At 46.8% G+C, this 25,691-nt stretch overlaps 1 protein-coding gene across 4 annotated transcripts in view; it reads right to left on the bottom strand.

Moving 5' to 3' along the window:
* Nucleotides 1-6,162: 6,162 nt before the first annotated feature.
* Nucleotides 6,163-25,691, bottom strand: part of LOC115471647 (DBIRD complex subunit ZNF326-like) — a 107,107-nt gene continuing 87,578 nt past the window's right edge. For all 4 annotated transcript variants that reach the window (XM_030205396.1, XM_030205394.1, XM_030205397.1 and 1 more), the window contains 2 exons: nt 12,111-12,206; nt 6,163-7,306 (listed from right to left, as the gene is read on the bottom strand). In XM_030205396.1, the coding sequence (XP_030061256.1) occupies nt 7,037-7,306; nt 12,111-12,206 (366 nt within the window). In that variant the 3' untranslated portion in view covers nt 6,163-7,036. The remainder of the gene's footprint in view (nt 7,307-12,110; nt 12,207-25,691) is intronic.

Below are 25,691 nucleotides of genomic sequence, written 5' to 3'. Positions count from 1 at the left end.
CGAAAACGGATAGGGAGCCAGTGAAGGGTCTTGAGGAGAGGGGTAGTATGAGTAAAGCGACCCTGGCGGAAGATGAGACGGGCAGCAGAGTTTTGAACTGACTGGAGAGGGGAGAGGTGACTAAGTGGGAGGCCAGCAAGAAGCAGATTGCAGTAGTCTAAACGAGAGGTGACAAGGGTGTGGATGAGGGTTTTGGTAGAGTGCTCGGAAAGAAAGGGGCGGATTTTACGGATGTTGTAAAGAAAGAAACGACAGGTCTTGGCGGTCTGCTGGATATGAGCAGAGAAGGAGAGAGAAGAGTCAAAGATGACCCCAAGGTTTCGAGCTGAGGAGACAGGGAGAATGAGAGAGCCATCAACAGAAATAGAAAATGGGGGGAGCGGGGAGGTGGGTTTGGGGGGGAAAATGAGAAGCTCGGTTTTGGTCATATTTAATTTCAGGTGGCGTTGAGACATCCAGGCAGCAATGTCAGACAAGCACGCTGAAACTTTGGTTTGGATGCAAGGTGAGATATCAGGGGTAGAAAGGTAGATTTGGGAGTCATCAGCATAGAGGTGGTAGGAAAAGCCATGGGATGAGATTAATGAACCAAGGGAAGAAGTGTAGATAGAAAAGAGGAGGGGACCAAGAACAGAACCCTGGGGTACGCCGACAGGCAGAGGGATAGAAGTAGAAGAGGATCCACCAGAGTGAACACTAAAGGTGCGGAGGGAGAGGTAGGAAGAGAACCAGGAAAGGACAGAGCCCTGGAATCCAAGTGAGGACAGGGTATCGAGAAGTATGCTGTGATCGACAGTGTCAAAAGCAGCGGAAAGATCAAGAAGAATGAGGATGGAATATTGACCTCTGGATTTAGCCAGTAATAGGTCATTGGAGACTTTAGTAAGCGCAGTTTCGGTTGAGTGGAGAGGGCGAAAACCAGATTGTAATGGGTCAAGAATAGCATGTGAGGAGAGAAAATCAAGGCAGCGGCGGTGAACAGCACGCTCAAGTAATTTGGAGAGAAAAGGAAGGAGGGAGATGGGTCGGTAATTAGAGGGACAAGTAGGGTCAAGTGAAGGCTTCTTAAGGAGAGGTGTGACCACAGCATGTTTAAAGGCAGCAGGGACAGTCGCAGTGGAAAGTGAGAGGTTGAGAATGTGACAGATAAAAGGAATAAGAGTAGGAGAGATGGCATTAAGAAGGTGGGTGGGAATGGGATCAGAGGAACAGGTGGTACATTTTGAGGAAGAAAGGAGAAGTGTAGTTTCCTCAATAGTAACTTCAGGAAAGGAGGAAAGGGAATGAGGGGAAGGAGAGAGAGGGGAACGGACTAGTGGAGGGAGAGCTGGTGAGGTAGAGAAAGCAAGGTTTATCTTTTGAACCTTGTTGTGAAAGAATTCAGCAAGGGTCTGAGGAGATAGTGAAGGGGGAGTTGGGGGAGGGGGCACCTTGAGGAGAGAGTTCAATGTGGTGAAGAGAAGTTGAGGATTAGAGCCAAGAGAGTTGGTCAGTTGGATATAATAATCCTGTTTGGCACGTAAAAGAGCAGATTGGAAGGAGGTCAGCATGAACTTAAAGTGTAAGAAATCAGCAAGGGCCCGAGATTTCCGCCAGAGGCGTTCGGCGGAGCGGGTACAGGAACGTAGGTAGCGGATATTAGAAGTCAGCCAAGGTTGGGGTTTTGTACGCCTTACAGGGCGGGTCATCAAAGGTGCAAGAGTGTCTAAGGCAGAGGATAGAGTATTGTTGTAAGAAGAAACAGCCTCGTTGACAGACGTGGATGGTGCCACAGTAGAGAGGAGGTTTGAAACATGGGAGGATAGAGATGAAGGGTCAATGTCGTGAAGATTCCTAGATAAATTAGATAGGATAGGACGGGACTGGGAGGGAGGAGATTTAAGTGTGAAAGTTATAAGATGGTGATCAGAGAGGGGAAGATCGGAGGCAAGGAAACTAGAGGGTGAACAGTTGGAGGAGAAGATGAGATCAAGACAGTGACCATTTTGATGAGTGGGGGAGGTGGAGCATAGTTGGAGATTAAAGGACGACGTTAAAGCGAGTAACTTGGAAATATAAGAGTTGGAAGGATCATTAGCAGGAATATTAAAGTCACCAAGGATGAGAGAGGGGGAGGAAGGATCATGGAAGAAGGCAAGCCAGGCATCAAAGTCACTGAGAAAGGATGAAAGGGACTTATCAGGGGGACGATAAATGACCGCTATTCGAAGAGGCAGAGGAGAGAAAAGGCGGATAGAGTGGACTTCAAAGGAGGAAAAACAGTGAGATTGAGGTGGAAGAAGGGGTTGAAATCTGGAGGAGGGAGAGAGAAGTAGTCCAACACCGCCCCCACGGCCAGCAGGGCGAGGAGTATGTGAAAATAGATAACCGCCATGGCACAGGGCTGCGACTGAAGCAGAGTCATCAGGGCAGAGCCAGGTTTCTGTTATGGCGAGCAGATGGAGGTGACGCGAGATAAAGAGGTCCTGGATATAGGGGAGTTTGTTACAGATAGAGCGGGCATTCCATAGGGCGCAAGAGAAGGGCAGAGAAGAGGAGGGGAGTAGAGGAATAGAGATGAGGTTAGAGAGGTCACGGTGAGATCTGTAGAGTTTGGATAATAGTTGGTGAGGAGGGCCAGGATTGGGATTGATGTCACCAGCTGAGAGTAAGAGAAGGAGTAAAAGAGAGCGGAGGAGAGTAGGAGAGGTGTGGCCACGAAGGCGTCGAAGGCGAGAGGTATTTAGGTGGAATGAGGAAGGCAAAATGGAGGGAAGAAAGAGACGGAGATTAAAAGCCAAAAAGGAGGAAGAGGGTAGGAGAGAAGGTGAGGTGATGAAGTCAATGGATGGGAAGTGAGTTCCTGTAGCGGAGAGAGGTAGGGTCATATGTGCAATCGTCGAGATAAGGGAACATATGCACTCTCTGTCTGCGTAGCGACGCTGCAACTTCTGCCAGGCATTATGTAAAGACCCTGGGTGCAGACGCCAGACCAAAGGGCAGCACACAATACTGGAAGTGCTGCGCTCCCAGATGAAATCAAAGATACCTCCTGTGAGCTGGAAGTATCAGGATGTGTGTATAAGCATCCTTTAAGCCCAGAGACCATAGCCAATCGTTTTTCTGATTCATAGAAAGAAGGGTGCCCAGGGAAACCATCCTGAACTTTTCTCAAACTAGGAATTTGTTCAGGGCCCTCAGGTCTAGAATGGGACGCATCCCCCATTTTCTTTTCCACAAGAAAGTACCTGGAATAGAACCCCAGCCCTTCTTGCCCTGGTGGAACGGGCTTGACCGCAATGGCACTGAGAAGGGCGGAGAGTTCCCCTGCAAGTACCTGTCTGTGCTGGAAGCTAAAGGACTGAGCTCCCGGTGGGCAATTTGGAGGTCTGGAGATCAAATTGAGGGAGTATCCTAACCGGACTATTTGAAGAACCCACCAGTCGGAGGTTAAGAGAGGCCACCTTTGGTGGAAATATTTTAACCTCCCTCCGACTGGCAAGTCGTCCGGCACGGACACTTTTACAGCGGTTATGCTCAACTGAAGCCAGTCAAAAGCCCGTCCCTTGCTTTTGGTGGAGACCTGCAGGGGCATGCCTTGGCGCACGCTGTTGACGAGAACGAGCGTGCTGGGGATGAGCCTGAGAAGGCTGTCGAGGAGGAGGATTGTACCTACGCTTGTTATAAGCATATGGAGCATTCTTCCTTCCCCGGAAAAACAGTCTACCTGATGAGCTAGTAGCAGAAGGCGTCCGGCGGGAGAGATTGTCCATAGCAGTTTCCCGCTGCGTGATCTAATCAACCACTTGCTCGACTTTCTCACCAAAAATATTATCCCCAAGCAAGGGACATCCGCAATCCGCTGCTGGACTTGACTGTCCAGGTCAGAGGCACGCAGCCATGAGAGTCTGCACATCACTATACCTTGGGCAGCGGTTCTGGATGCAACATCAAAAGAATCGTAAGCACCCCTGGACAGGAATTTACGACACGCCTTCTGCTGCCTGACCACCTCCTGAAAAGGCTTGGCCTGCTCCGGAGGGAGCTTATCAACCAGGTCCGCCAGTTGCTTCACCGTGTTCCTCAAGTGAATGCTCGTGTAGAGCTGGTAGGATTGAATTTTGGCCATGGTGCCGATGTCTGTTAACGCCGAAGAACCAGGGGAAGCTTTCTGTGCTGGGTGTGTGTGTTAGGCTCCGCACTCTGTTTTGCAGACCTTCCCCTTCCCTGTCTGCTGAGGGTCTCTGCCTACAGTATCTTATATTACAGTCCCTCATCTTCTTTGTGTGTGGTGGGCTACAGCTTGACGTGTTTCTGTGTATGCTTCCCTTTCTCATTGATTACCAGCACCGAGGGTGTTGCTGGTGCTCTGGTCCCCCGTGGGGGACCCCTTGTTTAGTCTCTTTCTCCCCTCCTTAAGAATGAGTCTGTTCCAGTTAGGCCGTGAGGCCCGCATGCTTGAATTCTGAGTGAATCGGTTCTCGATAGGCCGTGAGGCCCACCTAATTGCCCTATCTTCCCTTTGCTGGAGGTGCAAGTTGGTTGCTGCGTGTGTGTGCAAGGCTTGGTAGCTGGGGTGGTGTACAGTACCTTTTTGGGTCATCCTAGGTCTTGGCCTAAAAGCTATACTAGGCCTCGGCCTAGGTTCAAGGGCTCACGACCAGCCTGACAATAGACTAAGCCATTTCCTTCACAAAAGAAGGGAACGAAAAGCTCTCCGGAGACTCTCTCCTTTCAAGTGGAGGAAAGCGTTCAAAGGGAATTCCATACGATTTATCAGAGGAAAAGTACCTTGGATCCTCCTCTGACTCCCATGAGCATTCCTTATTGGTATCAGACAAACTCCTCACGGGAATACTGAAACCGAGCCTGCCTCGACTTTGAGGAACCATGTACCGAGAGGGGCGTCGAGGAACTGGCTCCCTCCTCGGCTCCAGCAAAGATTCCTCTACCGACATCGAGGGGATACTGGCATGGGTGGCAGTCAACGCTGCAGCCGCACTGCAGGCTGAGGGCCAAGCGGGGCCACAACGGGTGGTAGGACAGGCGCAAGTACCCCCAGTACCAATGCACACTGTTGCAAAAGGCCATCCAGCAGCTCAGTGAGCAAGGCCCGTAGACGCTCATTGAGGGCTGACACCAGGAAAGACTGGGATGCCAGCTCCAAGACAGGCTGCATAACTGATGGACCGAGATGGGATTCGGGTCTGGCTGCTTGGAAACAGACGCATCGGTACCTCCTGACTAGAGAGGGGAGAGATCCTCGCGGTGCCGAATCCCTTGATGCCCTGAACTCCCGGCACCATGTATCAAGGATTACAGATGCTAATGCTTCCCGGAGCTCAGCGTTGAGACTCTTCATTGCAGACGAGGACGTCATCGAATCCTGTCACCTCAGGGTCGGGTCCGAAACTGGCTGGTCCTGGAGGCCCTGTCCAGCAGCCAACATCGAGACTGGTGGAGAACCACCAGACACACTACTGCTTCCAGTGTCCATGGGTCTCAAAGTGGCCATACGGACTGCTCCCGATGCAGTCTTCGATGCCGCCAACCTCGATGCTGATGTCGAGGACTCTGACCTACCTCCAAAAATCTTCTTGCATCGAGACTCTCTGGACTTCCGTGTCCTCTTCTTCAATCGAAGACAAAGGACAAAGTTGGCAGGGCTATGGTTGGGTCCTAAGCACTGAAGGCACCAAGAATGGTTGTCTTTGCCAGAGATCGTCCAATTGAACCGGGAACAAAAAGAACTAAAGATATACAGGAAGATGGGGACAAAGCTTGAAGAAGGAACAGCGAAAAATCGCCAAAAAAGACGCTGGAAAGGCAATAAAAAAAGCAGCTCTTCCAAATCAGGAGTGAAGAGAAACTACAGATGCAGCTTCTCCTCACCGTGGTAGAGAAATTGCGATAACTGAGCCCTCACGGTGGGCGGGAAGGCACTTGCACATGCGCGGTGCAGTGTGGCTTGTGTTCCACAAAGCTCTGACCGGGCAACGTGGCGCCATATTACTCACTTATGAGAATAAATAGGCCTGCTTGTCCTTGGAGAAAAATATTCTCTCTATGGCTTATTGGAGGAGCAAGCCTGCAATATGTGCAAGTCCAAGAACCCCTGTGGTACTTCTTATAAACTGACTGGATAATTACAACTAACCAAACAGAACAACCACCACACAAAGATTGGTATTTTGAAGTTTATTACTGAAACATCCTGGAAATATTGAGCATGGTACAGTGAACAAGGAAGAGTTTTCTAAAAAAGTTTTATCGATACAAACCAATACATCTGTCACAAATCACTAGCCTTTTATAAAATTTGTACTGCGATATACTGTGTCATTTTCAAAGAGTGTAAAGTTTGAAGTTTTAACTTATGGACCTTACACCACTTTTCAAAGTGAACATACGCACATACCCGCACTTTGAAAATTATCCCAGCAATACTTGCTGCACACATTAACACCTGCTAAAATGTGGGTAGTATTTGGTATTTGAAAATCAAAAGTATGCAAGTACATGAAAACCCGGTCCCCAAGAATGTTTCTGAAGACTGTGGGTTAAAGTATGTACACAAGACTTATGTGTGTACTTTTACTCACACACTGAGCAGGCAACTGAGTGCCCATTTCCATAGTTCCATAGCTTTGCCTGCAAAAACTGCTTAAAATTGTTTCCTTATGTGAAATGCATTAAAAAAAAAAGTCATTCACAACACAGATAAAATCTTACGGACAAAAAAAAAAATGATTGAACAATACAGTAATATATCCATTGTGAACACCAATATACTAGAAAGCATACCTAAAATACAATGAACACATTTTTATTCTCTAATTCAATCTTGCCCAATATAAAAATTTAACTAAAATTTACCAATTTCCAAAACAAATGTAAGACATTTACAAAATTATATAAACAAGTTCTGGCCACAGAACACATGCTGGGTGAAGAGGTACACAATGCATTGAGTTGTTAAAAAGTTTTGAGACTGTGCACAAAGCCACAAGACAAGGTAATTACCAACTTTTCCATGTTGTCTGAAAATATCTTGCATTCATTCTTCAGTAGGTTCCACAGAATAGTCATTTGGATCTGCTGCTTCTTCACCTTCTCCATCATCTCCATCTTCAACACCTTGTCCTTCATATTCAACACCTTCCCCTTCATCATCTCCGTCTTCAACATCTTCCCCTTCCCCACCCTCTTCACCACCTTCCCCTTCCCCACCCTCTTCACCACCCTCATCTTCACCACCCTCGTCTTCACCACCTCCAGTGTGTTCTTCCTGCTGCTCCTGAGGTGCATCTGCAAAAGGATTTTCGCCCTGAAAAAGAGAAATGCCAATATTATAGACATTCTGCAATACTAAAAAGTTTTAGCCTAAAAATTGTTCCAAAATTTAGTCCTGTCACTTATTCTTCTGCCCGTCCCAAAATACCACAAAATACTCAAAACGAAACATCTCATGCCATTGAAAATATGCTTTGAGTAGTACCTCCAAAAAGGCACTGTCAACTTGTCCCATTAGGATCAGAAATGAGGTCACAGAAAAAAGGCCACTCCTCCTCCCTCCACTCTGACCAGGTTCAGCAGTGGCAGTCTGCATGGTATCTATGTCGGTGAATATTTGCAGGCCCTTCCCTTTCCCCCACATGAAATTCCCATTAAACTAGAAACCCATGCAGAGAACTGGAGGTCTGTGAATACACAGTGAAACAGGTCCCTATGTTGACTGTTCCTACTGTGGCCACCTGTTTTGGATACGTGAGGGAAGACTAGGTGGATGAGGGAAGGGGGGCGATTAAAGGTCTGCTGTTTTGTTTTCATCATTATCTGGCAACAAATTAATTTTAAAGTATTAAAATAGGGTGATACTGGATTACAGTTTGGAATGCACCGCCTTAAAGAAAATTCTTTAAATGAACCATTCTGGAGAAAATGGACATTACAGAAGATATCTTCAACATGACACACCAGGGTTGATTGTCCAGATTTCAATAATGTCCCCCTTCCACTAACTCAAGTGTCAAATATATGACCCATGGCTATTTGCAGCCCCTTCATGCAGTAGTCTGGGGCCGTTTTCTTTTACTTCCCTACTTTCACTGGTGGTCAGTGATGGCTAAAAGCCTTCTAAAGATGTAGCAACTATTTTTTTTGTGTGTGTGGCCCTGGTCATGGCAGTAGAAAGGACAACAGAAAGAGAACATCTGATGGCTTTAACCACGATATTCTTGAGATGCTGCTTTGGAAGAAAGGGAACAGGACTGTGGTTGTGCATCGGAAACTGGGGGCAATTCAGTAGCCGAGGCAGAAGCAGCACCTGTCTTTCTTTTCTTCCTCCACCCATCACAGCTTGATAGGATAGTACCAGTGCAATGCTTTGGGCCAGAGATGCATTCTCCTCCTCTCCTGCTTAGGCCCATTCAGGGCCGTGCCGACACGGTAAGCCAGGTAAGCAACGCAGGGGGGCGCCGACCTCTAGAGGGCGCCACTCACTTGCAAAATCTTTTACCTGAAGTTGTGATTCTCCTCTCTCCCCTGCCCTTCCCGCATCAGGAAGTGAAGGTAGCCCAGCAGTGCTGAGACAGACACGCTGCTCTGCTAAAGCTGCTTCAAAGAGTACAACCAGCAGCTATTTATGGCTTTGGTGTGGGAACAACTTTCATTCAGGGTGAGCTTGAACAACATTCAAATTAAAGAGAACAGGTTTGGAGGCAGGTGTGCAAGTGAGACTGGGGAGAAATAAAAAATAAATAGTGTAATTGTTATCTGTAAGTGGTTCAAAGTTTTTGTTTTTTGAGCATGTACACTGAGAGGAGGGCATGACTGCAATGATGTGTACATAATTATCATAGCTATAGCTAAAATCCATTTAATTGGTTGAGGTTCAAAGAGGAAGTTTAGCTGACGTATAGTGTAGAATAGCTGGTAAGTAAAAATCTGATTGCTTTTTTTGTGTGTTTGTTTTTATATAAAACATTCTGCTTGGATAGGGAGAGTTTGTGATATTTGAAAATACATTTTGCTTTAATGAAATTGCTAAACTTTAGAGTCAGAGACTTATCAATGAGGGATACATACAGTGGAAAGGAAGCCCTGGAAACAGAGTTAAGAGGACAGATACCAGCAACAGAATCAGATACTGGGCCAGCATGATCAGAAAAAGAAAGTTACCAGCCAACAAAGGTAGAAAAAAATCGTTTTATTTTCATTTTAGTGTTTGGAATATGTCCACTTTGAGAATTTACATCTGCTATCTTATTTTGCAATGTATAGCAGTCTCCAAGACACTGGGCTCCCAGTGAGCCAGGGAGGTCAGACTGTGTAAATGAGATGAAGAGACCCCCCCCCCCCCCCCCCCCACTGTAACAAAGACAGGAACATGCATAATCAAAGCTTAGGTCTCTGCAGTTACAAGGGCTGGCCATTCCTAATTGTGCTAATAGTTTTTAATAGGCTAAGTCCCACTGAAAAGCCTCTTTATAAAGGCAGTGCTTTCTCTGGAGAGCAGTGTTAAGAAACAGCAGGAATTGTGTTTATTTTTTTAAACTGCTTTCCTGTGTAAGCTAATTTACAGTTTTCTAGTATATGCTTGACATTGAAGGGTGTGGTAGACCCTTTTGTCAGGTCTGGCTGGGCCTGTAGTTTTCAGTCTAAAGGAAAGACAGGTAGCAATGGAGAAACATCTAATGAAGAAGCGAGACGGGGGGGGGGGGGGGGGGGGCACCAACTGATAGTCTGCAGGGGGGCACCAGAGACCCTTGGCACGGCCCTGGGCCCATTGTGCCACACATTGAATTGCTTGAGTGCTGCATGGTTCAAACAGCAATACCCGTTTTGGGCAACACAGGCCAAGACACTGCATCACCTTTGTCTTTTTGGTAAAGAGCAGATAGAAGCAACAGAGATATCCTAAAAGTGGATGTATGGAACGTGCAAGGAAATCAGAGGTGGTGCAACAGGATGGTGGGAGGAAAAAAAAGCAAGAGCGAATGAGAGCAAGACAGGAGGCAATAGTGAAGAAGAGGATCAGAGAAACTGTAGGATGAATGAGGGAAGATGGAGAACGAGAAGATCAGAAGTATCAGGATGGAGGGAGTGACTGCAAGTGAATTGTTCCACCTGATCCCAGACCCTTTTTCTCCTCCCCTCATTTTCTTTACCTCTGCTCACCAATTCCCCATGCTCCCCTTCCTTTGTGTATCTGTTCCCCCTTCACTGCATATCCCTCTGCTCCCCTACCTCAGATCCCTTCTTCCTCAATTCCCCAGAATTTGTATTTTTTTAAACAATCTAACCCGACACTGAAATTAATTTGACACCCCTGCTCTGATGCTCCAAGGTGAGCACTGGAATTTAGTGGAGGGTTTTCCTGGCTACTTACATAACCTATTTTTCTACAGCTTTAAAAAAAAAAATGATATTCAATGTATCCATGCACTAAGTACAGTTGATCAGTCATATCTGTATCTATTTTAATTACTGTAAGAGATATTTACCATATATACTCAAGTATATACTCGTGTATAAATAGAGGACAATTTTAGGACTAAAAATGGCCAAAATCGGTGTGACCCTTGTATAAGTCAAGGCCATACACACCGCCAAAAGGTCTCCTCCAACACACACCTTCTCCCTGCCTCATTCACAACTACCACACAGACCCAGCATACCGTTGCTCCCTCCACACACACAGACCCAGTATGCCCTCTCCATTGCCCCCCACCACCACTTGCCCTCTCTCTCAATGTGCACGGTCAGCACAAACTTTCAATCAGCCAGAACATTTACAGATTTTAAACAATCATTACTACCAGTATTTATTTTTATCACTTCCCAATCTCACTTGCACACCGCCCTCCAAATCTCTTCTCTTTAATTTGAACACTGTACAAGCTCAGCCCAAGTTCTTCCCACACCAGGGACTATAGCACTGGCTCTGTCTGGTAAAACAAGTTCAGTACAGAGTGTGTACCTTACTTCCAATTAAAAAAAAAAAGTGCTACAGCACAGATGAGAATAACTCATAAATAAGATATACAGTAACTAAAAATGCTGCAAATAGCTTATATGTATAACAGCAGATAAAAACAATAAGGTCTAGCCAGTCTACCTAGTAGGGTTGTCAGGGCAGTATATGCTGTGCAGTGTAGGTTACTTTTCCACAAGGTTTCTTATAAGTTAAAAAAAATTCTTTTCTCAGTTCTCTTTAGTTGAAGTGCTCCATCCTTTCTTTCCATCCTCTTGCCTTTTAGGGATCCACTGTGTTTATCCCACTTTTTAAAATTCCAGTGCCATTTTTGCTTCCAGCATATCCTTTAGAAGGGCATTAAAGGCATCCATCCCTCTTTTCCATGAGAAATATTTTGTAAAATTGCTTTTGATACTCTCTCCTTAGTTCTAGTGATTCCCCTTATTTGAAAAGATCTTGCATGTGCTGTAATACTTTTCAAGTATTTAAAGTCTGTATCATATCTCCTAGGTCCCTCCTTTCCTCTAAAGCATACATATTTGGGACCTCCAGTCTCTTCTCATGTCCTCTGATAGAGAGACCTCTTACCATTTTGGTCACTTTCTTCTAGCCACTTTATGTACTTAGTGAGACATGCCCTCCAAAAATAAACACAATACTCCAAGTGAGGCCTTACTGTGTCTTGTAAAGGGGCATCACCATAATCTCCTTGCTGCTGGTTATGCCTCTCTCTATGCAGAACCAGCCTCCTATAAGAGGAGTGAAGTCAGCTCTGTGCTTTTTTCCTGCTGGCAAGGGGACATAACTTACTCATGTGGACTGGCCTGGCATGAACAATAGGAAAGTACAGTGTTTGCTCAGTACATCTTAATTTAGAGAGAATTTTTTAAATATATATACATATACAATTAATGTATATATATTTATATACAAGGTTCTTAAACTCACATGTTGTACTTTTGTTCCTAATTCAATGACAATATTTTAAAAACTCTTCCCAGAGAAGAAATAAGATCAATTCAGCTATATTTGTATTCTGCCATTATTTATGCTGGCCTCAAACAATGAGAGCTTGTCACCATTTTCTCTCCAAAGAACAAAGGTAATTTGGGTAAACTGACTCAGGTTATCATTTACTTGCAGTTCATCTTACCTTACGATACCGCTCATAACGTGCCTTCATAATTGGATTATTCAAAATGCTTGTAGCAGTCGGTATGATCTCCTTTTTTATTTGTTCCTTGTATGCCTAATTTAAAAGCAAACGGCAAACATTATACATGACAAACTGAAAACAGAATTGTTTATGCTTTAAATTGGATGCTCATTGGTCAGATTAAGTTGGATTCTATATATTTTTATGCTGGGGGGGGGATCAAACAAATTAAAACAGCTACACAAAAATATTGCAGCTTATTTATCACAAGCTATGCCAGACAAACTTGATTTGAGTGAGCAGACAAAGCCAAGGAGTCAAACAAAAACAAAATCTAAACTGACTGAAATCACCAACGAAATCAAGTTGAACATCATGGAATCTTTTAAACTAAAACTAAAGAAAAAACACACTGTCTCATCCTCTCATCCCTACACAGCGTGGACAACCCCACTATTATCAACACCCCAAATTACACCCTCCCTATCTCAGACAGCCTGAAAATCCTCAGCGTTACAATGGACCCCAACTTAATACTAGAGAGCCAAGTGACATCCACAACAAAGAAAATGTTCCACTCAATGTGGAAACTCAAACACGTGAAACAATTCTTCCTGAGGGGAACATTTCGCAACCTGATACAATCAATGGTACTAAGCCATGTAGACTACTGCGATGGAATTTATGCGGGATGCAAACAAAAAACCTTAAAGAAACTTCAGGCCGCTCAAAACACGGCAGCTAGGCTTATATTCGGAAAAACGCGATTTGAAAGTGCAAAACCTTCGCGAAAAATACACTGGCTCCCAATCAAAGAACGCATTGCTTTCAAAATCTGCACTCTGGTTCACAAAATTATCTACGGTGAAGCTCCAGGATACAAGACAGACTTGATCGACCTACCAACTAGAAACACATCCGAATCAACAAGAACGTACCTAAATCTGCACAACCCAAGCTGCAAAGGACTCAAAAACAAATCAACTTATGCGTCCAGTTTTTCCTACATAAGCACACAACTGTGGAATGCATTAGCAAAAGCCTTGAAAACTACAAACAACCACCTAAACTTCCAGAAAACACTAAAAACTAACCTGTTTAAAAAGGCATACCCTACCAATCCAACATAAATGCCTGATCTTTGCAACACAACAAAACTAAAGAACGTAATTGACATAACACAACTCTTCCGCTGTACGATTTCTTAGGGTGGCTGTGCCATATGAACTTTATCTTACCACAGCATCATTTTGCATTTGTTTACACCGGAGTCTGTAACGCCTCTCCGGTACTATGTAAGCCACATTGAGCCTGCAAATAGGTGGGAAAATGTGGGATATAAATGTACAAATAGTTTAGCAGAGAGTTTGGCCAAATTAGCTCTACGCTCTTAAAATTTGGTGGTGGGTAATCCTGATTGTCCATTTATATTCCTTGAACCAGTTTGCCTCAGCTGCTTTTGTGGATACCATATCCATACTCAGTTTTAACCACATAATTAAGCCTCTTAGCCATGATTAAGGACATTTATTTAGACTTAAGTTTATTGTCTGGATGTTGCTTCATTAATTGTTGTACTGAGCAATGTGTCCTAGTATTTGGTGGTCCTTGCTGGGTGGGTTTACCCTTGTAGCATAAAGTTTCTCACTTCCACTTTACTTACTGGCCAGATCACCTGCTGATTCCAGACAAATTTTCAAAATTAGTCAACCTTTCCCCAGTATTAAAAGGCCTACAATCTAGGACAGGGGTTCTCAACTCAGTCCTCGGGACACACCAAGACACTGGTTTTCATGATATCCACGATGAATATGCAAGCAGTAGATTGCATACAGTGGAGGCAGTGCATATTCATTGTGGGTATCCTGAAAATCTGACAGGCTTGGAGTGTTCCGAGGAGTGGGTTGAGAATCCCTTGTCTATGTGGAATAGAACTCTTGTGTTATTAGCAAGTTAGCTCTACTGAGATATCCTATGTTGAAACTGATAAAACATTTGCCCACGGTCTACTCCAGAGCTTAGACAACTTATATGATAAAACACACTTCTTGGAGAAGTAGTGATTAAAGTCTCAGAAGGAAGATTGCAACAATTACTGCTGAGCATTCTTACGATACTACAATTAAGTTAAAAAAAAATTGTATCAGCAAAATTATTCTCTAGTGCAGGGGTCCTCAAATCCAGTTCTCAAGGTCCACAACTGAGCCTGGTTTTCAAGATTTCCATAATGAATATGTATGAAATCTATTTGTATTCACTACTTCCACCGCATGCAAATAAAATATACATAATCATTTGGAAATTCTGAAAATCAGGCTGGGTTGTGGACCTCAAGAACTGGATTTGAGGACCCCTGCTCTAGAGAGCTATTTCAGGTTGTGAAGGCCTTAAACATATCAAGGAGATAAGAAGACTGGGCTTTTGCTCTAAATTTTGCTGCTAAGGTGTTAGAACCATACACTTATGTATGAGCTCCCTTCTGTTCAAGTATCTGCCCAATTTAGTAAGTTAGAGCAGGCACTCCCAACTTAGTCCTCAGGACACACCAAGCCAGCCTGGTTTTCAAGATATCCACAATGAATTTGCATGAGATACATATGCACAGATTGGCATACAATGGAGGCAGATGAGTACAGGAGAGTGGCTTTGCTTTCCCAGAGGACAAGCAAGACAGTGTGTTCCCACATATGGGAATCCTTAGCTACAAGCTCACCAAAAACAACAAATAAAGGAGAATAGGGACTTGCAACAGCAAGGCCAACCAGAAACCAATCAACCTAAACTTATATACCAGTCTTGTTGTGTTGGTGCAGCCTGGAACAGAAGGAAAATGGGCCTAGGAGGGTGAAGTTGATTCTGCAGAACTGTCTCATCAAACCAGCTGTCGTGTCTGTTGTGCTGCTCAAGAAAGTAGTGAGATGTGAATGTGTGCACTCAAGTCCACATTGCAGCTCTGCAAATCTCTTCAACGGAGGCTGACCTCAAATGTGGATACCGACATGGCCATAGCTCTCAAGAATCAGTCCAGCCTGGGCATAAGCGAAAGAGATGCAGTCCACCAGCCAAATGAATAAAGGGAATTTTCTGATGGCTGCCTCCATCCTATTTGAGTCCAAAGAAACAAAAAAGCTGGGTGGATATCTATGAGCTTTAGTCTGCGCCAGATAGAAGGCTAAGGCTTATTTGCAGTCCAAGGTGTGCAGTGTGCTTTTTTGCCAGGCTAGACATGAGGCTTTGGGAAAACTGTTAGCAGAACAACTGACTAAGATGGAACTCCGACACCACCTTAGGAAGGAAGTTAGTGTGCATGAGGAGAACTACTCTATTATAATGAAACCTTGTATAAATTGGATCCACTACTAGGGCCTGAAGTGACTGCCCCAAAAACAAGACCTTCTAGGTCAGGTACTTCAGCTAACAGAAGTCAAGTGGCTCAAAGGGAGTTTTCATCAGCTGATTGAGGATGATACTGAAGGTCCCATGACACAGTTGGAGGCTTTCTCAACAGCAAACCTCTCATCAAGCGAAAACTAAAGGCTGTACAGACATGGCCTTACCCTCTACACGATGATGGTAAGCACTAATCAAACTAAGGTGAAGCATTACAGGAGTTGGTTTTTAGACCAGTCTTGGAGGTGTATAAAGTATTCAAGCCAGTTTTGTGTAAGGCCTTCCTCTCACACCAAATGTCAAACCTCCTTCGCTTAAAAGTAACATACTTCTTAGTGAAATCTATCCTGGAAGCCAGCACAACCCTGGAAACACCCTCAAGCAGTTGAAAGAAAGAAAATTCTACGCTCTCAACATCCAAGTCATAAAGGCCAAGGACTGGAGGATGGGATGCAGAACAGATCCCTTATTCTGGGTGATTAGGGTCACAACACAATCCAATCTCCACGGATCTTTGGAGTACAACTTCAGAAGCAGAGGGTACCATATCTGCATTGGCTAGTAAGGCACAATTAAGATCATGGTTCCCCGATCCTGCTTGAGTTTCAGCAAAGTTCCCTATGAGAAGGGTTGGAGGTTACATGTACAGGAGACCCTCTCCAGGAAGACATCTGATGCTGGCCTGTTATGTGACCCAAGACCGGAGCAGTAATGAGGGACCTTGTCGTTTAGGACATTCCTCTTTGCATTTCTTTGACCCTGTGCTGGTCTTGGTTAGTGTGCCAAAGAGGTAGAAAACCAACTAAACAGCTTAGGAATTCTTTAGGACTTGTATTTTACTATGAATTTATCACACTTCATCTAAAATTCATTTACCTTGTTTATGTCTTTGTATACTGAGTGCCTTTTCAAATAAATACGAGGGTAATTTTTATAAGGGGACACCTAGTTTAAAAGGACTCTTATAAAGACATATAGGCACCTAAGTGTCTTTATAAAATACTAATCTAAGCAGCAGGAATCAGGCCTACATTGCACATATGGATACTTACACCTGCTCTCAAACAGCTGTACGTGTCTATGCCTAGATTATTTCAATATGCATATAAATTAACATTTTATAATCTATGCACAATAGTTGCTAACGCCACCTGTACTCTCCCCAAACCTTGTCCCCAAATAGTTTTACCTACTTCGCTTGCTCAGTTGCGATTTGAGACTTTTACAGAGGGGGATTCTAAAATTCTGCTGGGGAGGGAAAAGGCCTAAATTACAAATATATAGAACCAAATTCTATAAATGATGCTGAAAAAGAAATTTGCGCTTACCACTAGTCTATAAACAGCGCTCAAGTTAGGCACTGATTATAGAATAGAACTTAGTACTGGGATCTGCAACTACTTTTAGGCACAAGCATGTACATAATCTGAACCCAGGTATAAACCCTTACCCCTAAATTATTTATTTATGATGATATTTGTATCCCACATTATCCCAAGACAGCTTGAGCTCAATGTAACAAATTAGGCGCGGATCCTCCCTATTCTATATCATCACACATTAAATTGAAGGAACACCCCTGATCCACGTCCACTCCCCCCTTTTTGGAACCGCATGTACATTTAAATTAATGCCAATTAGCATTGTCAATTGATTGTTAGGGCCCAATTATTGGTGCTAATTGGCTCATTATTCAATTCAATTGCACACGCGCAATACAATTTGGGGGAATTATCTGCTTAGCAACTGGAAAAATAGAAGGGGGGCGGCATGTGATGCTAGATATGAAGAAATACAATCAGGCTTCTCTGCTACATCTTCTTCAGAATTGGATACCGGGTACTACTAATTTTACTCCCCTGGTTTTTGAAAAGATCTACTTTTTCCCCTGGCATTTCAATTACTTGTTTCATGCACATGCAGGGACATGCACTCATATTTAAAATGTAGTATCTTGGTGAAGCCCTTACGTGAGCTTTGGAGATTTCTGGTGCCAATGTGGCACCAGGATCCCAACTGTGATGATTTAATTTCAATCTGGGGCAATACTGATTTCCCCATCTAGCTTGGATAGTGCTGTATTTATTAGATGGGCTAAATCAGGCTTTGTATTGGTGAAACATTCTGTAAAGGCATTCACCTAGGAAACATTCGTTCCCTAGATAAAGCGAATGCTACATACCTGTAGAAGGTATTCTCCGAGGACAGCAGGCTGATTGTTCTCACTGATAGGGTGACGTCCACGGCAGCCCCTCCAATCGGAAACTTCACTAGCAAAGTCCTTTGCTAGCCCTCGCGCGCCCGCGCGCATGCGCGGCCGTCTTCCCGCCCGAAACCGGCTCGAGCCGGCCAGTCCAGTATGTAGCAAGACAATACACTTCAAGGGAAGACACAACTCCAAAGGGGAGGCGGGCGGGTTTGTGAGAACAATCAGCCTGCTGTCCTCGGAGAATACCTTCTACAGGTATGTAGCATTCGCTTTCTCCGAGGACAAGCAGGCTGCTTGTTCTCACTGATGGGGTATCCCTAGCCCCCAGGCTCACTCAAAACAACAACATTGGTCAATTGGGCCTCGCAACGGCGAGGACATAACTGAGATTGACCTAAAAAATTTACCAACTAACTGAGAGTGTAGCCTGGAACAGAACAAACAGGGCCCTCGGGGGGTGGAGTTGGATCCTAAAGCCCAAACAGGTTCTGAAGAACTGACTGCCCGAACCGACTGTCACGTCGGGTATCCTGCTGCAGGCAGTAATGAGATGTGAATGTGTGGACAGATGACCACGTCGCAGCTTTGCAAATTTCCTCCATGGTGGCTGACTTCAAGTGGGCTACCGACGCTGCCATGGCTCTAACATTATGAGCCGTGACATGACCCTCAAGAGCCAGCCCAGCCTGGGCGTAAGTGAAGGAAATGCAATCTGCTAGCCAATTGGATATGGTGCGTTTCCCTACAGCCACTCCCCTCTTGTTGGGATCAAAAGAAACAAACAATTGGGCGGACTGTCTGTGGGGCTGTGTCCGCTCCAGATAGAAGGCCAATGCTCTCTTGCAGTCCAATGTGTGCAGCTGACGTTCAGCAGGGCAGGAATGAGGACGGGGAAAGAATGTTGGCAAGACAATTGACTGGTTCAGATGGAACTCCGACACAACCTTTGGCAGAAACTTAGGGTGAGTGCGGAGGACTACTCTGTTGTGATGAAATTTGGTGTAAGGGGCCTGGGCTACCAGGGCCTGAAGCTCACTGACTCTACGAGCCGAGGTAACTGCCACCAAGAAAATGACCTTCCAGGTCAAGTACTTCGGATGGCAGGAATTCAGTGGCTCGAAAGGAGGTTTCATCAGCTGGGTGAGAACGACATTGAGATCCCATGACACTGTAGGAGGCTTGACAGGGGGCTTTGACAAAAGCAAACCTCTCATGAAGCGAACAACTAAAGGCTGTCCTGAGATCGGCTTACCTTCCACTTGGTAATGGTATGCACTGATTGCACTAAGGTGAACCCTTACGGAGTTGGTCTTCAGACCAGACTCAGACAAGTGGAGAAGGTATTCAAGCAGGGTCTGTGTAGGACAAGAGCGAGGATCTAGGGCCTTGCTGTCACACCAGACGGCAAACCTCCTCCAATGAAAGAAGTAACTTCTCTTAGTGGAGTCTTTCCTGGAAGCAAGCAAGATGCGGGAGACACCCTCTGGCAGACCCAAAGAGGCAAAGTCTACGCCCTCAACATCCAGGCCGTGAGAGCCAGGGACTGGAGGTTGGGATGCAGCAGAGCACCTTCGTCCTGCGTGATGAGGGTCGGAAACACTCCAATCTCCACGGTTCTTCGGAGGATAACTCCAGAAGAAGAGGGAACCAGATCTGACGCGGCCAAAAGGGAGCAATCAGAATCATGGTGCCTTGGTCTTGCTTGAGTTTCAACAAAGTCTTCCCCACCAGAGGAATGGGAGGATAAGCATACAGCAGACCTTCCCCCCAATCCAGGAGGAAGGCATCCGACGCCAGTCTGCCGTGGGCCTGAAGCCTGGAACAGAACTGAGGGACCTTGTGGTTCACTTGAGATGCGAAGAGATCCACCAGGGGGGTGCCCCACGCCCGGAAGATCTGTCGCACCACACGGGAATTGAGCGACCACTCGTGAGGTTGCATAATCCTGCTCAACCTGTCGGCCAGACTGTTGTTTACGCCTGCCAGATATGTGGCTTGGAGCACCATGCCTTGACGGCGAGCCCAGAGCCACATGCTGACGGCTTCCTGACACAGGGGGCGAGATCCGGTGCCCCCCTGCTTGTTGACATAGTACATGGCAACCTGATTGTCTGTCTGAATTTGGATAATTTGGTGGGACAGCCGATCTCTGAAAGCCTTCAGAGCGTTCCAGATCGCTCGCAACTCCAGAAGATTGATCTGTAGATCGCTTTCTTGGAGGGACCACCTTCCTTGGGTGTGAAGCCCATCGACATGAGCTCCCCATCCCAGGAGAGACGCATCCGTGGTCAGCACTTTTTGAGGCTGAGGAATTTGGAAGGGACGTCCCAGAGTCAAATTGGAGCAAATCGTCCACCAATACAGGGATTCGAGAAAACTCGTGGACAGGTGGATCACGTCCTCTAGACCCCCGGCGGCCTGATACCACTGGGAGGCTAGGGTCCATTGAGCAGATCTCATGTGAAGGCGGGCCATGGGAGTCACATGAACTGTGGAAGCCATGTGGCCCAGCAATCTCAACATCTGCCGAGCTGTGATCTGCTGGGACGCTCGCACCCGCGAGACGAGGGACAACAAGTTGTTGGCCCTCGCCTCTGGGAGATAGGCGCGAGCCGTCCGAGAATCCAGCAGGGCTCCGATGAATTCGAGTTTCTGCACTGGGAGAAGATGGGACTTTGGGTAATTTATCACAAACCCCAGTAGCTCCAGGAGGCGAATAGTCATCTGCATGGACTGCAGGGCTCCTGCCTCGGATGTGTTCTTCACCAGCCAATCGTCGAGATATGGGAACACGTGCACCCCCAGCCTGCGAAGCGCCGCTGCTACCACAGCTAGGCACTTTGTGAACACCCTGGGCGCAGAGGCGAGCCCAAAGGGTAGCACACAGTACTGGAAGTGGCGTGCGCCCAGCTGAAATCGCAGATACTGTCTGTGAGCTGGCAGTATCGGGATGTGTGTGTAGGCATCCTTCAAGTCCAGAGAGCATAGCCAATCGTTTTGCTGAATCATGGGGAGAAGGGTGCCCAGGGAAAGCATCCTGAACTTTTCTTTTACGAGATATTTGTTCAGGGCCCTTAGGTCTAGGATGGGACGCATCCCCCCTGTTTTCTTTTCCACAAGGAAGTACCTGGAATAGAACCCCAGCCCTTCTTGCCCGGATGGCACGGGCTCGACCGCATTGGCGCTGAGAAGGGCGGAGAGTTCCTCTGCAAGTACCTGCTTGTGCTGGAAGCTGTAGGACTGAGCTCCCGGTGGACAATTTGGAGGTTGAGAGGCCAAATTGAGGGTGTATCCTTGCCGGACTATTTGGAGAACCCACTGATCGGAGGTTATAAGAGGCCACCTTTGGTGAAAAGCTTTCAACCTCCCTCCGACAGGCAGGTCGCCCGGCACTGACACTTGGATGTCGGCTATGCTCTGCTGGAGCCAGTCAAAAGCTCGCCCCTTGCTTTTGCTGGGGAGCCGCGGGGCCTTGCTGATTCGCACGCTGCTGACGAGAGCGAGCGCGCTGGGGCTTAGCCTGGGCCGCAGGCTGTCGGGAAGGAGGATTGTACCTACGCTTGCCAGAAGTATAGGGAACGGTCTTCCTTCCCCCGAAAAATCGTCTACCTGTAGAGGTAGAAGCTGAAGGCTGCCGGCGGGCGAACTTGTCGAATGCGGTGTCCCGCTGGTGGAGAGACTCTACCACCTGCTCGACTTTTTCGCCAAAAATGTTATCCGCACGGCAAGGCAAGTCCGTAATCCGCTGCTGGATTCTATTCTCCAGGTCGGCGGCACGCAGCCATGAGAGCCTGCGCATCACCACACCTTGAGCAGCGGCCCTGGACGCAACATCAAAAGTGTCATAAACTCCTCTGGCCAGGAATTTTCTGCACGCCTTCAGCTGCCTGACCACCTCCTGAAAAGGCTTGGCTTGCTCAGGGGGAAGAGCATCAACCAAGCCCGCCAACTGCCGCACATTATTCCGCATGTGTATGCTCGTGTAGAGCTGGTAAGACTGGATCTTGGACACGAGCATAGAGGAATGGTAGGCCTTCCTCCCAAAGGAGTCTAAGGTTCTAGCGTCCTTGCCCGGGGGCGCCGAAGCATGTTCCCTAGAACTCTTAGCCTTCTTTAGGGCCAAATCCACAACTCCAGAGTCATGAGGCAACTGAGTGCGCATCAGCTCTGGGTCCCCATGGATCCGGTACTGGGACTCGATCTTCTTGGGAATGTGGGGATTAGTTAATGGTTTGGTCCAGTTCGCAAGCAATGTCTTCTTCAGGACATGGTGCAAGGGAACAGTGGACGCTTCCTTAGGTGGAGAAGGATAGTCCAGGAGCTCAAACATTTCAGCCCTGGGCTCGTCCTCCACAACCACCGGGAAGGGGATGGCCGTAGACATCTCCCGGACAAAGGAGGCAAAAGACAGACTCTCGGGAGGAGAAAGCTGTCTCTCAGGAGAGGGAGTGGGATCAGACGGAAGACCCCCAGACTCCTCGTCAGAGAAATATCTGGGATCTTCCTCTTCCTCCCACGAGGCCTCACCCTCGGTGTCAGACACAAGTTCACGGACCTGTGTCTGCAACCTCGCCCTGCTCGACTCCGTGGAACCCCGTCCACGATGGGGGCGTCGAGAGGTAGACTCCCTCGCCCGCATCGGCGAAGCTCCCTCCGCCGACGTAGTCGGGGAGCCTTCCTGGGAGGTGGCCGCGGTCGGTACCGCACGCGGTACCGACGTCGGGGACCTCAACCTGGGCGATGGGCCAGCCGGCGCCACGCTCGACGGTACCGGTGGCGCAAGCACCGCCGGTACCGGAGGGGTAGGGCGCAACAGCTCTCCCAGAATCTCTGGGAGAACGGCCCGGAGGCTCTCGTTTAGAGCGGCTGCAGAGAAAGGCTGAGAGGTCGATGCAGGCGTCGACGTCAGTACCTGTTCCGGGCGTGGAGGCTGTTCCGGGCTGTCCAGAGCGGAGCGCATCGACACCTCCTGAACAGAGGGTGAGCGGTCCTCTCGGTGCCGATGCCTGCTGGGTGCCGAATCCCTCGGCGACCCAGAGCTCTCGGTGCCGACACGGGGAGGAGACCGGTGTCGATGCTTCTTCGATTTCTTCCGAAGCATGTCACCGGAGCTCCCCGGCACCGACGAGGAGGACGTCGAATCCACCCGTCGCTTCCTCGGGGCCGAGACTGAAGAAGGTCGATCTCGGGGGGGCTGTACCGCAGGAGCCCTCAGGGTAGGCGGAGACCCACCCGAGGGCTCACCGCCACCAGCAGGGGAATGGACAGCCCTCACCTGCACTCCACCCGATGCACCACCGTCCGACGACATCAGCAGACGAGGTCCTGGTACCACCGACGTCGATGCAGCTATCCGATGTCTCGGCGCCGATGCAGAGGCCCGATGCCTCGATGCACTCGATGCAGGGGCGGCCGAGGAAGATGGTCTGGACGCTGACGACGTCGATGCACTCGAAGATCCCGGTGCCGATGCCGACGAAGAGCCCGAGAACAACACGTTCCACTGGGCTAGTCTCGCTACCTGAGTCCGCCTTTGAAGCAGGGAACACAGACTGCAGTTCTGAGGGCGGTGCTCGGCCCCCAGACACTGAAGACACGACGAGTGTCGATCAGTGAGCGAGATAACCCGGGCGCACTGGGTGCACTTCTTGAAGCCGCTGGAAGGCTTCGATGTCATGGGCGGAAAAATCACGCCGGCGAAATCAAAAGCCGAAATGGCGAAATTTGAAGCACCAAATTTAGAGGGAGAAAAAATCTCGACCGAGGCCGAAAAGAGGCCTACCCCGACGACGAAAGAAAACTTACCGGGGCAAAAAAGCTGGAAGTACGGGGAGGATTTACACGAAACCCGGCGGGGGGTTTCCGGAGCACTTCCCGACTAGGACAAAGCTTTCCCGAAGGAAAAAAACACGTTCAAACAAATTGGACGCGCGAGGTCGACTTTCCGGGGCTCGACACGGCGAAAACACGACCGTACCGAGTGCGGACAAAAGAAGACTGGCCGGCTCGAGCCGGTTTCGGGCGGGAAGACGGCCGCGCATGCGCGGTGCGCGCGGGCGCGCGAGGGCTAGCAAAGGACTTTGCTAGTGAAGTTTCCGATTGGAGGGGCTGCCGTGGACGTCACCCTATCAGTGAGAACAAGCAGCCTGCTTGTCCTCGGAGAAATGTCTTTACAGAATTACAACAGAAGGTTCACGTTTGGCAAGGGGATCAGTTTGCTTATTTTCAATTAATCCACTACTTCCGTATCCTGGACTGAACAGGTATTTCCACTAGGTTTGGGACTGAACTGGGCAATTTTTTCTTTTTCCTTTTTTTAACCACAAATAGTCCCTATGGACCATCTATATCTCAGCTTCGTCTGGCTCTAAACATGGTTGTTGTTGCTGCTCTTTACTATGCTGAGAAATTGGATAGATAAAGCTCTAGACTTTGCAAACATTGGTAACTTTGTTAAATGTCAAACGTTTGATAGGGAGGATACCCACGATAATACATAGTGCAGAACTGAAGACGTGTTTATTCTGGGTCATTATTAGGTCATATTTTTTTCAAACACAGACTTGTAGGGTTCACCAAGAAAGCTTCCCTTTGTGCCTTAAATGTCATACTGTTCGCAATATTCTGGGTCACGCTTTTTGGACCTGTAACAAAATTAAACACTTGTGGAGATCTATTCTTCAATATTTGGAGTGCTTAAATTGGTTTCAGTCCTCTGGGAATCTTATTTCACCACTCAATTGCTTTTCGAATCTTTGGTAGATTTTATAGGGCACTTTTAAGCAAAAGCTTGTGTAATGGGACAAACTCATTTTGCAATGCTGAGCCCAAGTTACTCCCTCTACTTACTGACACTACTATTTCTATTTAGCACCTACCTAGTTCTCTCTCCCCCCTCTAAAAAAAACCCAATACAATTCCAATCTCATTATGGACAAGCTTGATCAAACTGTTGCTGACTCAAAATTTGAAATCCTTTCCTTGGCCTAATTATCAATAAAACTGTGGTGGCTGAGCCTCGAAGAAGCCAAGAAGATTCCATTCTGGTAGCCTACTACCCAGTGTCTAAGAACGAGAAAGGTGAATTAATAGATGGCACCGTCTGCCCTACTAGTCTGCAGACTTTCCAAAGCACAGCCACCTTGGCCCATGCAAAGGGTAGAATGGTGATTAGGGGGAAGGCTCACTTGAAATGGATTGGCTGGACTTTTACAGTTTAAGAATATTTTGAACACCTTTAACGGCAGGCATATAATCTATATCAGAAAGGAAGGAATTCTACTACCTAAAACAGAAAGCTCTACTCCTAAGTCACTTAATCATTTGTATTTATTTTTGAAGACACTAAGTACTTGAAGCTTTTGAACATTTTTCCTGCTAAGCTATTAATCCAACAATACTCAGAACGCTAACTTCTACCAGAAAACTGTACATGCATAAATACTGGAAAAACTGTACATGCATAAATACTGGAAAAACTGAAGAATGAGTTCAGCAAAAGAGATTACAAAGATCATGGCCACAACAAAAAGAAAAGCATAGTGCATTCCCCTCTCCCAGCCAAAGATATTAAAATACAAAGTAAGGAAGAAAAATACAATGGACTAAAAAAAAAAAAAAAACTAGCTTGATAGTACTAGATCCCCCTATCAATTTAACAAACAGTATATGACATATTTTAGTTCGTTAAAGTCCCTTGAATTTTATAACCAAGCTTTGAAAGATTTACCCATACAGAATTTGTTTTCTAAATTTTGGATTTAGCTCATTCCTTCTAATTGATAGCTCAAGGCAAATTACACCCAAGTGCAGTATTTCTTTTGTCTCCAGAGGTCTTTCAATCTAAGGGCCTGTAGGAGTATTTCCCTGTGTGTTTCACCTTGCGGGCCATGGCCTGTATAATCCTATGACAGCAAAATGGAGGCTGTAAACTCTGACCCGCACATCTCTGTGTCAGCAAGAAACAGCTTTGCAGCTTG

This window comes from Microcaecilia unicolor, chromosome 6 (assembly GCF_901765095.1).
Source record: "Microcaecilia unicolor chromosome 6, aMicUni1.1, whole genome shotgun sequence".
Classification (NCBI taxonomy): domain Eukaryota; kingdom Metazoa; phylum Chordata; class Amphibia; order Gymnophiona; family Siphonopidae; genus Microcaecilia; species Microcaecilia unicolor.
The sequence above is the reverse complement of the archived record's forward strand: the minus strand, read 5'-3'. Positions and strand labels throughout refer to the sequence as shown.